This window comes from Triturus cristatus, chromosome 5_2 (genome assembly GCF_964204655.1).
Source record: "Triturus cristatus chromosome 5_2, aTriCri1.1, whole genome shotgun sequence".
In the NCBI taxonomy this organism is placed as follows: Eukaryota; Metazoa; Chordata; class Amphibia; order Caudata; family Salamandridae; genus Triturus; species Triturus cristatus.
This window is the reverse complement of record NC_140588.1, coordinates 754,916,977-754,934,904: the sequence shown is the minus strand read 5'-3', so window position 1 is coordinate 754,934,904 and position 17,928 is coordinate 754,916,977. Positions and strand designations below refer to the sequence as shown.

The following is a 17,928-nucleotide window of genomic DNA, read 5'->3' as shown; positions in this document are numbered from 1 at the left end:
TTTGGGTGGTAAGGAGGTGTTGTATATAAGGAAAAGGGGCCACCTTGATGTAGTTGTGTCCGGTTTGGATGTCAGTTATCTGTCTCTATAATAACTCGAGATACCGATAACTTTTATTGATGCATATATAGAAAACAGCATTTTGCGTTGCCGATGATACATGGGTGATTGCATACTAGAGGGTATGAGAGTAGTCCAATATGGCGCTGATGATTGCGTAAAGATACATGAGCACTACAAGTCACGTGGGTGATTATGGGGCAGGGTGAATAAGAGCATCCGAAACATTGTAGTGATAAGTACGGAGAGAAAAACGATATTAGGAACAACAAGTGGCATGTTGTAGGATTATGGCATCTGTTTATGATTGTGGTATCCTAATTGACAAATAGAGTTTCCAAACAACAAGCTTTTGAGTGTTTTTATATTATCGACAGATTGGCATTACGGTTGAATGCTGCACAAACCACGAGGACTCACACAAGGAGCCTTAGGGTGACCTCATTGAATGAGCTGGTACGCGAGGCCATGGCTCCACAAGGGTAATTGTTATGGATCAAAAAGAGAGATATCATGTTGATCTATGAAGAAAGGGAGATTATAAGGGTTAAGTGATGTGTGTGTCTTTTCATTTTTACTTTTGGCAGTCCCCGAATGTGACTCTAAGAAGTGTCCCTACCGTGTGCCAAGCGACTGTTGTTGCCCTGATGAAATCGCCACAAAGATTCCTGGCGATGAAACATGTTGGCATATAGGAATGGTATGCATATTTAGCAACCTTTTTAAGCATTGAATTGGGTACACTCCTAAGGAGGAATAAAGTTTGAACCTATAGAGGGTGTACTTTTTTCACTTTTTACTCTTCACTATTCAGTCGCACTACTTACCTACGAATTTTCCGTTGGGTTTAATTTGTGGACACCTCGTTTATTACTTTCGAGCGTGATGGCTACCGATGATGATAAGAGTGGGCAGAGCTGACGAGTACCAGCCAGCAAGCTCGATTGGGGTTGCGCACGTGAGGTGCCATCACGTCTCTCTCACATTTTTTCACATTTACTTTTTACGTTTCTCTCATGAAGCAATTGATTTGAGAAACTCCTGGTGTACTATACATGAGTTTTGACACCGTTAGGATCATTGGGGAGACTGCTTGAAGTAAAATCTTTTATTAATTTAAAAAGTGAAGGTGGCTAACTTGTTGGTGACTACCCAAAAAATGTCAAATCAAGGGGAGTACAAAATACCTATAGGGTTTTGAACCAACTTTTATGGCCAATAGACCTTCGTAAACCTAGGTCTTCGTAGTAATAGATCAACATAGGCGGGCCTGGTGGCTTAGTGGACTAATGAGTCCAATGTATGAGCCTGTGATTGACCTCATGGTCACAAGTTAAAATCCTGGCAGTTCCACTCAGCCTTTCATCCTTCTGAGGTCGATAAAATGAGTACCATTAAGTTGGATAACAATAAACATCTGTTAGTCAGAGCTAATATACCCCTCGTGGTGAACGTGCGCTTTACAAATACACATGTTATGTTATGTAATGAGAAGTCCTGCAGGCAGGCGGTTCAGACCTGGCAAGCAGGAGAGAAACAGCCGCGGGGCACGAGCAAACCCAGCCACTTCTGCGGTCAGTCAATGACTGGCAATGTGTTTTTCGTCACATCGAAAGGGGAGAGGAGTCTGGTCAGGCTTCAGAGCAGTCAGAGTTTTTTCTTTGAAAATAAAAAAAAAATTCAAAGCACACACATTGAAATATACAACATTTCAAATATTTACAAGATGATTAATGCAAATTCCACCAGGCACCCTACCTAAATAGACTTCACAGAATAGTAAGGGTGCAAGTCACATACCCAAAGAAAGGCCACAGTGGGCAACTAGCCCGCTAAATCGTGTGTGTTCCCATTATCTGCAAGGTACCTAGTGAAACTGGGCCTACCAGCAAGCCTTACCACTGAAATTAGTAAAATCCATGTCTAGGACAAAACATAGGTCATTCACTTTTAAAAAGCCCAGGCCTACTGGCTTGTCAAAGGTATTCACAGTCATATTATGTGGCCCCGTTACCAATGCACATTGCAATACTAACCAGACTTTTGTTGGCTTTAACACAACAGCTATGTCTTTTGCCTTTCAACATAAATCTTCCGAGTCTATTGGCTTACACAGATGAAAAATAAGAGCTACAGCTTTTGACATAAACCAACTTCATTCCTCCCTTCAATCTTTCTTGCTTCTTACTGGCTAGGCTCCACTGGACCGATTCCTGCAAAGCATTTGTGTTGGGCTCGTCCTGGTGGCCTTTTTCTGCCATCAGGGTCTGTTTCCAGGGGCATCTTAGTCCTTTGAGTTTCTGTTGAGTATGTCTTTCTGCCTAGCACAGTCCTTCCCGCTGCTGGATTCTTCTCCATAGCAGCAGCTTAGCTTTAGAAGATTGGCCTTGCCCTACTGACCATGCGTTCGTAACCAACCCTGCTGGTCTCCAGACCTGGGAACATTCTGGTAGCAGCCCTCAAGATCCTCCACAGCAGGTCAGAGTCCTGCCTGGCACACTCCAGCCATCAAGGCCTTCCACTACTTGCAGGGTGACTGTGAGTCCAGCAAGAATCAATAGTGCTCACTCCTAGGGCACCCACATCAGGACTAGTCACAGAAGCCTGTAGGATGCTTTCCTTCAAGTCTATGATCTTCTGGCCCTGAGAGGTAGTCAGTGAGCTGGTGGTACCAGCCCTAGAGAAAGTCCACAAAATTCAGGGTAAAAGTCGGTAATCTCCAAATTCCTGACAGGCTGGTCCATCCTCTAAAGTCCTCCTTCCTTCTGAGAATGTGTGTGGGACTTAACAAGACAGGTAAAATTGTTGAGGCACCTATCCAACGTGCTTCCGCGTTATCCCTCAACCCCTTTGTATCGCTAGCATCAGCCAGCTAACCGCCTGTTCCACCACTTAATTACACTCTGATAAGAATTAAAGAAGCAGCTCTCTCCAAACTTGTGGTACATCTCCTCTCAGAGTCAAACTCGGCCCCCCAACCCCCAGCCCTGGTCTCTTCCACCTGTAACGTCAAAGAAACATCCTGTACTACCTCATTTAAAGTTGTTAATCAGGACCTTATTCTGGTGGATTTGCCACAGATGATCACCGCCTCCAAAAAGCAGACGGCAAACTCTTGACTTACTCACAGAAACCAATCCGACATTTCCAGATGACATACATGTACATGCTGCCAACAGAAAATGACACTGCATCTACTGATGTTCATGCTTACCCGGCAATTAGAATAATTTGCATTGTCTGGAAATGGAAAGGCACTGAACTGCTATTGGCCAGAATTATGGTCCACTGCAGAGTTCACTTACATTTCACTGAATGTCATTAAATATCACAGTACTTTCACCATTACCATTTTGGCATGCCATAGTTGTAGGTTGTCTGTGCACACTGCACTTGGCTTGTGCCACACTGTGTTCTAAGTATAATAATACGGGATGGATCTTGTTATGACCCATGAGGGAGGGACATGGTTACAGTGTTCATTAAAAAAGCTCCTCTCTAGAAATTAATAATGTTTAATTATTCACCTTCACAACACGTGGACTTTTTAAAATGTGTTATATCCAATTGTTTATCAGTGCGATTATTTTTTGCTTTTGATTTCACACATTCATATATGTGACTAATGAACATTTGATAGTAACATGACTATGCAAACACTGACTGAACACTAAACAATAACATTAAAACAAATGACATACATAATTCTGGTTCAACATTTACATTTAGTGAACATTTAAATAATAGTTACTGATGTTGCGCTTAAAATGTGCTTGCTAATGTCATAAACAAAACATATACTGTTCTGTGTAAAGGCGATCTCCTATTTAGTACACAAACAAAATAACTGTGATACCTGGTGGGAGCATAGAGACAGGAATTATTATATTCTTTTATTCGATTAATGTTGTTTCATAATTTAATTGCCCATTCCATGCCACTATGCCTCTCATCTTATAAGTGCCTATATGTTTTGACCCAAGTCACACAAGTCTTCTTCAGGGCCCAAATAGTGTTTCTTTGTCAGCAAACGAAATGAATAATCACAAAGTGAGTACATTACTGTAAGGATATTTCATACCAGTATCCAGCATAAATGGTAAATCACTGTTGAAAGAAAAGAAGAGAAGGCTGCGTCTTATTTACAGATTTGCAGGTCATTGGAATTCTCTCATCACACTACACAACGGGTGAGTCACCGGGTGAGCGCACATGGGAGCTGATTCCCCATTGTCTGTGGACCACCTGTACTGCATAGAGAAAAAGGTTTGTCACAATTATTTTTACCCTTATAAATGTTTGAATCTCTCAGTCAGTTGCCAAGAAATAGGTCAGTGTACTTTTCGAACATTGCATTAGCGTCACACTTGTGGTTATGAGACATCCACTTTTCATTGAGTTGCAGTTTCTAATTGAAATAACTTCCCACCCTGTCCCCTGAGAAACCCAACAAACCGCTACGACACTATAAATCACTAGTAAAATAAAAAATAAAACAAATCACTTAAAATAACAAACTACATTTCCAAAAATTGCTAAAAGTTATGGCAACAATTCTAACACTTAAAATAAATATATAAGCTAAAACATATTAAAATCATTAAAAAAAATATTTTTACAACTATGTTACTGAAAACGGTATTAAAAATAACCATATTCTTAAAAACTATATTACTTACCAAAGGAAACAATTTTTTTGACAACGATATACTATACCATGATATTTATGCATCAGGATATTTTTTCCCCCCATATTTATGTGTTCCAATATTTTGAACTAGATATTTTCTCCAAACATCCTTATGACTCCTGCACTGTCCCTGTGTATGGTCATGCACTGTGTGCGATTGTGCTCTCGTCCTATGGAAACTGTAATCCTGGCACTCAGATTGAAGCTCTTAGTCTGAGCTCACATGGAGTGCACGCAGCTTCATTGTTCCAGTGTTAAATCCTCTCACTGTACACATGGTCCCCTTCAGGTATCACAGGAGCTGTAGTTTTAGGATTCCAGCAATGTTCCTGGTGTTCAAGGTTTTAGAAAAGCAATGGCTGGCTTCTGATACATTTTGAAGGACTGAAGGATTGTTTCTTTCTGCTTGATATGCGACAAATGCAGTTTAATAACCTAAAACTGGTTGTATGTGGTGCTCTTATATTTGTAGGGGTGGATCATAATCACAAGTAGTACTCACCCGCATATATTCCTGTAACGTGTTATATTAGAACGTAAATGATTATAACGCAATTTGTGGTGTGTTAGGGATATTCTTTCCTGTCGATCTTGCTAGCACTCTCAAATTACTTAAGGGCCTCAAGTCCGGCTCGCCCTCGGATTGCTGCCCAGCTAGATTGCTGGCAGCAGTCGCAGAGACCATTAATTCGGAGGTCAATGCTATTATTAACCTCTCCCTTGGGGAGGGTTGGTTTCCACCGGAATGGAAACAGGCCAAAATTCTTCCTTTACTGAAGAAACCGTCCCTTGACCCCTCACTGCCCGGCAATTACCGTCCTATCTCCCTTCTCCCCAGCCTTGCTAAGGTTTGTGAGAAGGCAGTGACTAGACAACTCTCCAAATTTGTGGAAAGATCTGAGGCCTTGCACCCAGCCCAGTCTGGGTTTAGGGCATCTTATAGCACGGAGTCAGCGCTTGTTGAGATCTTGGAGGTTATTCGGGACTGTTTAGATGCTGGTGGCAGAGCAGCTTTGGTGATGCTTGATCTGTCAGCTGCATTTGACATGGTGCCGCATGCCAGACTGCTTTCCCGCCTCTCCGAGATTGGGGTCTCTGGCTTGGCTCTGGCCTGGCTGAGGTCCTTTCTGGAGGGTCGTACCCAACAGGTTTGGCTGCCTCCCACAGCCTCACCCCAGCAGGAGGTCTCTACAGGTGTCCCCAGGGCTCGTCCCTTAGCCCCCTCCTCTTTAACATCTATGTTACACCGTTGGTCTCTCTGGCCGAGAAGTTGGGGGCTAAGGTGATAGCCTATGCCGATGACACCCAGCTTCTTTTCACCTGGGGCAAGGGGGATGATTCCGTCCTGCCTGTGCAGAAGTGTTTGTCTTCGGTATTTGGTTGGCTTGCCAGGGCTCAACTCAAGTGCAATGAAGACAAATCGGAGATCCTTCTTTATGGTAACTTCCCCTCGGACTTTAGATGTAAGATTTGGCCCCCGGATTTTCCCCCTCCCTCTTCTAATGGGAGCTCCGCTAAAAACCTTGGAGTTTGGTTCGAGGACAATCTGTCATTTTCTGTCCAGGTGAAGAAGATCTTGGGCGGTTGTTTTGGCCTTCTTAAGGTTCTTAGGAGTTTTCTTCCTCTTCTCCCTAGATCGGCTAAGGAAACGGTTGTTCGGGCATTGGTTTTGTCCCGCCTGGACTATGCCAATGCCCTATATGTTGGCCTGCCCGGCTATTCCTTAAATAAACTACAAGTGAACCAGAATGCGGCCGCTAGGCTCCTTCTTGGTATCGCTAGAAGTTGTAGTGTTCACGTTAATCTTCATGCCCTGCATTGGCTGCCCCTGATTGAGAGGGTTAAGATCAAGGCTTTGGTCATCGCCCACAAGGCCCTACATAATTTGGGTCCCATCTATCTGCAGAGGCGGTTTGCCTTTTATGTTCTGACTAGAGCACTTCGCTCGTCAGCTCTTTTACTTGCTAGGGTTCCGCGCTTCTCCCGGTCTAGGATTGGGGGCAGGTCGCTTGCTGTCAAAGCTGCCGTTGCCTGGAATGCTCTCCCATTTTTCCTGCGTAATACTTAGGACCCAGTCTGTTTTAAGCGTCTCCTTAAAACCTATCTGTTTCCATAAGTTTCCTTTAGCTCTCTACTTTGGCTCTCCCCCCCCTTGGCTTCGCGCTGGGACACTCTTTGGAGTAACTATTGCGCGTTATAAAAATATTTAACATAACATAACATATTTTCATGTAAACGTACAAAGATAAATGTTGAAATCATGTGTTTAACCGAAGACATTAATGTGCATAAATCGTACATGCTGACAATTATCCACATATTTGATGTGCTTACGTAACGTGCTAATACAGAAATGCTTGTAAATAGTGTTCATATGTGTAATTTTGTGAGGCCTGTGTGCTTTTCTCTTATATTGGCCGATTTCTGTAGGCCTGAAATGTATTTTCCCCGGAAGCTCTCGCATTAGATTTAATAGTTGAATTTCATGTGCATGTTGGATTTGTTCTTCCTCACATTTCCTTTGCGGGTGGAAGATTCATTAGTTAGAATAATGTCTTTGTTTTAGGTAGACTTGGAGAGAAGAAAATACATTGAGCGCGGAGACTGATGATGGAGAACTGTTGTACTGTCTCATCGGAACAGGCCTGGGAATCAAGGTCATCTCATCAAAGCTTGGGAGCATCGCTGCCTAATTGAAAGATACCTACGAGGCGGTTGCCTGACTATATGGTGTGATGTTGCAAAGCATCATGGGAAACTACCTGTGATATTGATGTATCATGGCTAGGGAAAGTGTCCGGGGGACTTTTGCCTTGCTTTGAGAAAGAAAGCATCTTAGAACAAGCTCTGTAGCAATATGCTACTTGACCCAACTGTTGTGAAGAGACATCTTAGGAAGGCTTCACACGCTGACACATAATGAATCTTGCCTTAGGAAATGTGTGAAAATGAGATTTTGTCCATCCAATGAATGTTGAATATCTTTATTAAGATATATAAGTTACAGAGAGCCCATCCACAGACGGAGCACAAGTACAAGCAACTGCTCCCAGCCAAGCCTTCCGTTTCTCTCCACACCTTGATCTTGGGTGCCATCCTATGAATCACTCCTAGGTTACAGAACCAGCTGTCTAGGTGGTTCTATAACCTATGATACCACAAAATGCTATGTAGGGATGTCACACTAGTGATAGCGTAGGGACAGATAATTGCTTTATACCCACAAGCATCCAATGAAGGGGAATCTTGAAGTCTGCTTGATCATCTTTTGGACCCTGATTCTCAAACTAATCATCCTGTGCATGTTGCACCACCTTAACTTCATCCATAGATTTGGCTTTGTATTAGTTCCTATGAATTTCTACACCCTCACCTTGAGGTGCCAGTATGTCCAGTTGTTCTTGGCTTTGTAATAAACTAACTAAACCTAATTGTGAGTCTGTAGTTCTTATGAGTCATAATAAATTGGAACTAAAATGATTGATTGGCTAACGATTTCTCTCCCCTCCAAGCTTTCATGCTGATAAAAAGAACCATCGATCTGAGGTTCCAGAGCAGATCACAAACATGGAACCCGGCTCTTTCAAATTTAATTGGTTGAATCTTGATGGATGTCCAGTGGACTGCATATTCTCCAGAAGAAGTGTGGGTTGTTTAGAAGGATGTATCACACAATGTGATAAATGTCTGCCATCTCTTTAAGCCCTCTTTCAACCGTCCTCAATTTCATGATCATTCTGGCCTCTTGTTTGGTTAAATAGATTCCATTTCTCCTCTCATCTGGGTAAACTGTTTCAGAATGACCCACTTCAACTGTAGCCTGGTCTGTTGTTCGGTCATACGCAGTTGAACTATTGAAGTTTTGGTATATGTTTCACTACGTGTTGCCTTATTTTTAGCTCTGCTTTTGTAGTAATATTTTATATTAACGGGAGTGTTTGACCAGTCAGTAAGCATAAAATGAATGCTTATTTGGAGTATGTTACTAGGGGTCATCTTTGTAATGCTCAGGAGACGAGGGCAGTGTAGGAACCTAGACTAAATTAAACTATTGAGAGATGAGTTGTCTATTTTGTATTTGCAGTGTACAAACTGAGGGGCTTATTTATGAGCCCTTGCGTTACTTTTGCGCCGCCGGTGCGTCACTGTTTGTGACGCACCAGCAGCGTAAAAATTTAGCCTTGTTGCACCATATTTACAAAGTGACGCATCTAGGTAGATGCGTCACTTTGTAAACCCCTGCGCCACATTATACCTGCGCCAGGTATAATGTATGCAGGGGGGCATTCTGACGCAAGAAAGGGTCGCAGAAGTGACGCAGTGAAATCTATAAGATTTCACTGCACCACTTCTAGGGCGCAAATGCGTCAATATCGTACGCCTGCCTCATGGCAGGCGTAAGACTGACGCAGGTACCCATGTGTAATGATCCGTTGCTGGAGTTGCGGCACTTTTGTGACACACTCCAGCAAGGCGTCATTTTTGCGCCTACAGATACATCAGAAATACTGACGTATCTGTAACTCCTTGTGACATGATGCATTGCTGTTTTCTCGCAGCGATGCGTCACTTTTCATAAATGAGGCCCTATATATTTATTGTTTCATTGTCCACAAATGTCAGAGACAAAAACCGTAAGCCCTTCTTTGCCAGTTGCCCTGTATTTTCAGGTAGTAATAACAGATTCTGTATAACCAATATTTAGGTTATCGGTAATATCTCAACTCCATATTACCAAGGGATCACAATATGGTCCCTACCGTGCCCTACAGGATGGAGGATTGTATGCAGAAATAGGTGCTGCTGCACCAATCTCAGCATGTAAACCTCTAGTTCCCGGCATGTATTCCACCTGCTTTCAGAGAATGACGAGTTGACTGAAAATCCATGCGATTTTGCTGAACTTGGGAATACCAGGAGCAGTAATACTACGCCATGAGTAAACCTCATTGGGGTAGGTTTCTGAAGTTTTCAGTCGAATCAGGAATACCAGGTCACTCGCATTATGGGGCTAATTTTGGATTGAATGAATAAATCAATAACTTGTGATGATTTAAAAAAAAAATTAATCAGGTGCTGGACGGTGCAAATATGGGGAAAACGTATGGGAAAGATATGTGTTGTTTAAATGGCCAATAATCCTATTGCATTGTGCATATAATTACGTTTATATGGTTTTGGAAAACTGAATAAAATACTTGCTAAAAAACGCCAGTTCAAATGATCTGTCCCACAGCTAAAACATCACGCAGCCTGCAATGCATTGCGTACCGCCCAGCTGAATATGTTTCTTTACTTTTAATCCAGACTGTTCTTACCAGGAACTTTCAATACAGTGATGGATTTAATCTCAATAAAGAACTCATGGCACGGATACGGACTATGGCCCAAGGGCCTTGCACAAACGGCTCTGTGGTGTGGAGCGAATGGACTGAAGCTTACTTCAAGCCCACCTTTCAAGGTCAGGAAATATCCTATTTACGTTTTGATTAGTGCCTATACATATGGTCATAGTAACAATTTATATTATCCACATCAAATCTGTTAAATGTACATTTCTTTGTAAGAGGGCTAGCTAGGCCCTTGGTAAGGACTGTAACTTAGTCAGGTTCAGGGGATGTGAATCTCAAATTTCCCAACTAAAAAAACAGTGAGCCACAGGGTGTATGGGTGAGATGGCCCGGATTCGGGTGGACTGTTCCCATGAGGAACAGGGAGCAGGGTTAGTACTCATTTCCATTAGGTGGGCCTCTGAGGATGATTTAGAGTTTTACTGATGGGGTACTACATCACCGTGGCAACAGAATACCCTGTCTGCCAAATTCAAGGTCAGCCCACCTGATTTTTAATTGGGTGAATTGCACGTTTTACAAGTAAAATTGTTTAGGGGCCATCCAAGGTAAGTCATCTGACTGTCTGCCCTATTTAGAATGGACAATCAAATGGCTTGTTTTTAACTGTCTGTTAGTGAGAGGGACTGTAAACAAAACAAAAATGACCCTAAGACGTTGGGAGATAGCTCCCATGGTGTGGGATCATTGACAGGAATCATCACCTGCCAATGTATAGCGATGTCTGCAGGCTGGCGGACATCTCTAAATTGTATGGGTCGAATGATGGCAGGGTGGTTGACGTAAAGTCCTCCACCACCCTGTCTGCCTTTACTACGTCCAGGAAACCCTAAATTAGGCCCTCTGTCTAGAATGGCACAGTAAGTGAAAAACAATGATTTGTGATGCTACCCCAAGAGATTGCCAGTGGTTTGACTATTAGCAAACATTCATGCCATCACCTTTTAGGTGTTTGATTGCCTGGAAACCTGAGAATGGTGCAGCTTCCTAAGCCTACTTCTCCAAATGTTTGTGAATTCCAAAAAGTAGTAAATTTGCATCCAGTCAAGGAAATGCTTATATGGGCGCATATTTACTTCTATTTTGGTAAACTGGTCACAATATCCATTTAAGACCCTGTCCTGAAAAAAGGAACAGGTTAAAACCTCTCAGTGGAATCAGAACAAGAAGAAAAACCAACACAGACATAGCAGAGCCTAATCAGTATCCCAGATCCAACTGCCAAGACTAGAAGGCATTTATTGAAACTCACCCTCTACCCTTCTATTTGCTTACAACCAAATCTATAGTTTAAATACTGCCCTGCCTCATAGTGACACGCTCCTATGCTTGCTTCTTTGTAACGCCTTCTGTTTTTGCAAATGAATGTGCATACACAGAGTTTTGTTCGCATTTGTCCATGCCACTTGTTGCCACAGACATGACATTTTGTAGCAGAGTTAGTATAGCATATGGATAACAACATGTTCTGTGTGCATCCAGCAATTCTCAGGGTGTCATCATACACCTCAGTTTGCTAATACCCTTACTACTGATAACTGTTATTAGTTGTTTATAGGTTTAACTCATCATAAAAATGTTAGAAGGCGAATTTACCTTCAGCAGAGCCAGCTTATCTGCAGATCACATGTTCAAATCCTAATAAGAGTAATAAGAGATAACAGTGGGTTCCAGTGTTTTTATTCATTCATTCATTCATTTGATAATTTTATTTCGGTCGGAGACCATAAAAGTGCAGATAAAATACATACAGACATAGCACATCCAATAAAATGATAAATATAAGTATATTTCTTTTAAAAAAAAAGATTAAACAGTGGGTTATCAGAGCTATTTCGATAATTTAAAATGGTTTAAAACTTGTCCTACGGCGCCACATACCATAAAGGAAACGGGAGACAGCAAATACAATGGGCGGGGAAGTGTCATATTTAAGAACTCTACACGCCTGCACACAATGTCTAAAACCAAAGTTTCTACATATTGGAATAAGCCAGGTTTTGCGTATGTTGCTGTATGCTGGGCAAAAAAATAAAACATGGATAACATCTTTTCTGATGTGGTTACATGCTGGCAGTTTTCGTTTTCAGTTTTTGCCCATTTCGAGGTGAATGACCTATTGGGTAAAGAGCCATGCCTTAATTGGACATATAGTTTCCTCGCAAGAGGGGGTTGGACTACATCCAAAAATTTCTCCCACCCCACTTCGAATTTAAATGTGAGGAACTCAGTAGAAAGCCTACCATAGGGAGTTGAGCTTTGTAGTGCGCGTAGATTTTGCTGTCTCACCAGATTTAGCAACTGGGCCCTAGATATCCTCGGGCAGCTCAGCTCAGGGGTCCCCCATAACTGGGGCAAACCTATTTTTAAAGAGAGGGCCTTCATGTGGGAAAGCCAGAGTATATTTTTGTTTTTTAACTGTTCCCAAGCCTCCCGAAATTCGACTCTGAAGGATACCAGCTCAGGTACTGACCAGAGCCTCCTCCAGTAAAGCAAGGGCCGCACATCTGCCAAATTCTCAATGGACTCCAAACCCAAATCCATTCGCAAGGGGATGAGGGGTGTACTTGTCGGTAGGCCCACCAAATTTCTCATAAAGGCCTGTTCAACCATCAGGAGGCTTGATACATTCTTGTGGCCCCAAAGTTCAGCACCATAAAGAGATGCAGTCCGAGCCTGGAGGCCATAGATCTCGAGGGCGGACGCAACCGGTTAAGATATCGATGCTCTCTGGAGCTTGCCAATGCCCCCTGCTATTTGTGAAAGTCTAAGAGCAGATTTGGCAATCTGATGGCCCCAGCCAAAATCCTCCGTCAGTGTAATCCCAAGGTAGACGAAGGTTTTAACTCGTTCCAACGGAACACCATTCAAAAGAGGGTTCGGGCGCGTGCGCCTCGGGGGATTAAAGATCATGAACTTGGTTTTGTCCAAATTGATCTCCAAAACCCCTCGAGGCGCAAAAGCTCACAAAACCATCCAGGACACGCTGGATGCCCCAGGATGTTCGGGATAACAACAGGGTGTCATCCGCGAACATTAATGCAGGCACCCGGCCAGACGTCAACCAGGGGGCATCATTATCCTTTACTTCATTTAGGGTATCGACAAGACCATTAATGAATAGGCTAAAAAGGGTAGGGGCCAAACGTACCCCTGCCGAACGCCCCTAGAGACAGGGAAACGATCCGAAAGGACCCCATGTCTCCCACACCTGACCTGTGCATAATTTCCAACGTGCAAACGGGTCAGGATATTGAGCAGGTAGGGCGGAAGGGCAATACCACCCACAATTTTTCCCTAGGGACTAAGTCGAAAGCAGCCCGCAGGTCCACAAAAACAAGGTAGAGGCTGCCACCCTCGACCCTTGTGGTTTTCCAAAAAGGACCTGGAGCCAGAAAATTTGGTCCAAGGTTGAGATGCCGGATCTGAATCCAGCCTGGAGAGTGGACAATATTTCCCGTTCCTCCATCCAGGCTTGTATCCTGTCCAGTATAATTCTGCCCATTAGTTTTTGTGTTGTATCTAACAGACTGATGGGCCTGTAATTTTAAGGGTAAGTGGGCAGTCTTTTTTGTAAATGGGGACAATCTCAGCCCCCAGCCAAGTGTCCGGTGGATCAGACCCCATAAGCATCGCGTTAAATAGAATAACAAAGTAAGGAGCCCATATTTTAGGCTCGGATCGAAACAGGTCCCCCGGCAATTTGTCGAGGCCGGGAGCTGTGTTTGGGAGCAATCTGACTATGGCGGATTCTACCTCCTTCAGGATGATGCTCTCTGGGAGGTCAGAGGGATGCACACTCGATCCGACCCTCCACCCGAGGCCCCCGTCAGTCGATACTCATGACGGGGGTCTGGGGTAGGGGGTCGGGCGAGTGTTGCAGTTCCCTCCTGATTAAATCCAAGGGCTAGGTTTAAACCTGGCCGAGGTGGGTCATCATGCTCCAGACATGCATATAGAGCCCCAAAATGAGCTTCCCACACTGAGGTTGCAATATTTGGGATGGTAGCTTGCCCTCCTCCCTTAGAGCCTGTACTAACAATGGCCCAAAATGACTTTGCGTCCTTAGTCAGGAGCGCATTTCTCAGCTCTTCCCACCTAGCTTCCTCCCAGTCCCTCTTGGCTCCCTCGATTGCCTTTTTATAAAGCAAACGAGATGATCTAGTTTTTAAGCTATCCTTGACTTTAATTGCAGTAAGGAGATCCTTCTTAGCTTTCCTGCAGGTGACATTATACCAGGGGTGTATCTTAGCCCCACCTCGTCTAGGCCTGCTTAGTGGGCAAAGAGCTTCCCCCAACGCAATGGCCAACTGCCTATGGATTTTTACAGCATGGCCGTTTGATGGCAAGTCGGCCATCGCAGCTATCCATGGTATAGCGAGCTGGTATATTTCACCCAGCCTAGACGGGGAGTTCTGAAAGTGGGGCCAGTTAACCCTACGTCGGTTATTCGAGACCATGAGGGGCATGATCATATTAGTAGTAGGACCGGCTTCAGGGTTAGTCAGCCCAAAGCTCCCTGGCTGAAGTGTTAGAACAAGGGCGTTGTGGTCACTGTCATGTCTCGGATACACTCTAAATTCTAAGAGCCTGTCCCAATGTCTTACTTCCATCATGATGTAGTCAATGGTGGACGTTTGTGCTACCCTGTTAAATGTAGGAAATCCCGGACGGTCAGGGTCCAGTCTCCCATTATACGCCCGCAAGGACGTAGCAAATGAGAATGATTTTATTTGGAGGACCAGCCAAGTCCATGCCTTGACAGGAGGGATCTTTGGTTCCAGGATACACCAGAGCAGGTCTTCATCGTCCTGCTCATCCAAATCAGAGTTAACCAAGGGCTCAAATTGGCAATTAAAATCCCCACCAACGATTATTATAACTGAGGGGTTAAGTGTCTGGATAAAGAGATCTAATGCTTTAATCGTATCTGACTCCTGCCCACTCCTAACTGGCCTAGAATAGATATTTATTATGGCTATTTTTGGTGTGTTCAGGGGTGTCAATAACACGCATTGGACATCAGAGGAGTTAGTTGGTATTTGAGTAGCTTGGACGCCCAAATGGGTGCCTATCCAAATTGACAGGACACCAGATGGGCGGCCTCTGCCACTAGATACTGCATAACCTGGACTAACACTCTCCTCTAAAGCCCAAGTTTCCTGGATCAGGCAGATATCATGTGCTGCCATAAAGGAGCCCCAGTCAGGATTAGATAGTTTGTTTTTTAAACCAGCAACATCCACGAAAGGATTTTTATAGTACCATCGACTACCTTACCAGTGACTTTTGGAATTCCTATTGCCATAATGGAAGAACTATCGCAAATGGGGGACTCTAGATGAACTTTCCTCTCTGTTTTGTCTATACAAGATGCTTCCCCCCCTACAACAGAAACTCCCCGCGGGAGCCCCGCATCACCCGAGTCACACCCTCCCTCCCTGCCCGCACAACCAGAAGGTGTACCCACTGCAGAGATAGGGATTTTGGTATTTCCCTCCAGTGCAGTTAAAGGGGTAGATGTTTCACTAGTGTTATTCGGGACTAGCTCCTTATCGTGTGGGTGTCAATCAACCTGGTTCAGTACTCTAAACCTATTTACTATGCACAAAGGAAGACAGAGGGGGATTATAGGCATAGAAATCTACCCAGCTTGTTTGCCCCTGGTGCACTCCAGATGAACAACCATTTCGGCCCTCGTCATATTTAGCACTTTTACAATGAGCTGATCCCAGATGAAGCACAGGATAAAAGTATGACAAGTGGAGGGGGAGGATTTGAGTATTTAATCTGGAGGGGGACAAACCACAGATGTACTCAACGGCAGCAGTATCCCTAAAGTTTATTACCACACAATTCCCTGCAATAGTTTTGGGACCCTTCCCAATCCAGTCTATACGTCTTACAGAAATAATTTCCCCAGAAATATAGGAGGGGAGAGGTCTGTTTACATTAAGCCACTATGTACACTTGTTTTTTAACTCAGTATGGCTTTAATTTTTTCCCTGGGTTAAAAGTGGTACCCCCGTTAAAACTACAACGTACGGTAAAGACTCTGGGGGAAGGTTAATAGTTTGCAACTCCGATGGGGTAGCCATGGAAGATGGATTTGAATTTGTTGGAACCAGGACATCGGAGGACCCCCTTTCCAGTCTATATCTTTCATATCCTGTCTTCTCTTCACTGGGAGTGACTTTTGCATTTGCAGAAGCCGAGACCGGGATTGCAGCTACATGGGAACGGTCAGCGACTATAGATGTACTTAGAGAAGAGCTAACTGTTTCCAAAGCTGGCTCATTGTTAATGGGGGCCAATCGTGTACCTTTGTTCCCTGTAGCACTATCAACTACTAAGGCAGTCCCAACTTGAGGAGCACTGCCACCTGCTCCACTAGAGGCAGATTTCCCGTGTGGGACCGTTGGAGACGTTTTCCCCAAACCCCTATTATTGAGGGTAGAGACTAATCTATCGATCCTGGTTGCCAGGGATTTGATATGTTTACCAATAATCTGTTCTAAAAGAGATTGGAAGTCAGCTACTAAACTAGTAACCCACAGCGGAGCTACTGTATTCGCTGGGGAAGGGCCGGTGGTAGTTAGTACAGAATCGTACTTATGACCTATATTTTCAATTGGCTTCTTTACAAGTCTCCTTTTCTTACCTCTAGGGCCCGGTTTATTTATTGTAATAGTGTTTGGAGGAAGTGGAGATAGGCTTGGGGATGCGTTGCTAACTATAGTATTTGTAGGGACCTGGGCGCTGGGTAAGTCAGCAAATGATGGCGTAAGGAAGGAACTTACGTCTGGAGGGTTTGTTACAATTGTTGAATAGTCCCCAACCTGCTCTACCAAAGGTGCCACAGGGGTAATTGACAACCTTCGTTCTGTGTTTTCAATAGCATTTACCACTACCCCGATGGTTTTTTGGAGCATCTTATCGATAGCCGTAAGCGAAGGGAGGGGTAGTGCCGTGGCCGCCTGTTGTCTCGTCACGGGGCGGGAAAATACGATCTTTTGGTTTTTACCCATTATGGAGGTTGGCTACAAGGATAGTCCTGACCTGCAAATCCTTAGTTATGAAGCCCAAGGAAAAAGTAGTGATCAGAGATAACAGTACCTTTGAGCAAATAACCAGGCTATCAAGGGTAACCAATGGCGATGTTAGGGGGGTGACCCGTCCCGGCCTACTCTGGCCCCTGACGGGCAAGGACGGGCCCGCCCTTGGCCCGGGTTTCGCCCGCGTGCGTCCTGCGCGGCTGTGTCTGTAAGCGCTATTATAGCGCGTGCTCAGCAGCAGTTCCTCCCACCAGGGAGCAAGGGCTTGTGGGTCTTGTAGTCCCCAGCAATTTGGCAATTGTTGGCGCGTCCCGCGCGGCGGTGTCTGTAAGCGCTTTTATAGCGCGTGCTCAGCAGCAGTTCCTCCCACCAGGGAGCAAGGGCTTGTGGGTCTTGTAGTCCCCAGCAATGTGGCAATTGTTGGCGCGTCCCGCGCGGCGGTGTCTGTAAGCGCTTTTATAGCGCGTGCTCAGCAGCAGTTCCTCCCACCAGGGAGCAAGGGCTTGTGGGTCTTGTAGTCCCCAGCAATGTGGCAATTGTTGGCGTGTTTTTATATAACTGAGAGATCACAAGGTAAGAGCCTTCTAACTAGTCTTAAGGCGCGGGAGGGGTCAGCAGTTCTGTTTAGCTGAAGAGCCAGGCCTTGAGAGCCTTCCTGAAGGTGTTCAGGGACATGAAACGCCATGATGCAACAGATCTTGTAGAAAGACACTGCTACTGTCTTTCTATGTTGGTAGGTATGGCAGATTTTTTGGTGCTGCTTTACTTTTCC

General features: G+C 44.3%; 1 protein-coding gene across 4 annotated transcripts in view; it reads left to right on the top strand.

The window, feature by feature from the left end:
* IL13RA2 (interleukin 13 receptor subunit alpha 2) overlaps window positions 1-17,928 on the top strand; it is a 638,692-nt gene that overhangs the window by 259,301 nt on the left and 361,463 nt on the right. For all 4 annotated transcript variants that reach the window (XM_085607852.1, XM_085607854.1, XM_085607855.1 and 1 more), the window contains exon 4: window positions 10,058-10,211. In XM_085607852.1, the coding sequence (XP_085463978.1) occupies window positions 10,058-10,211 (154 nt within the window). The remainder of the gene's footprint in view (window positions 1-10,057; window positions 10,212-17,928) is intronic.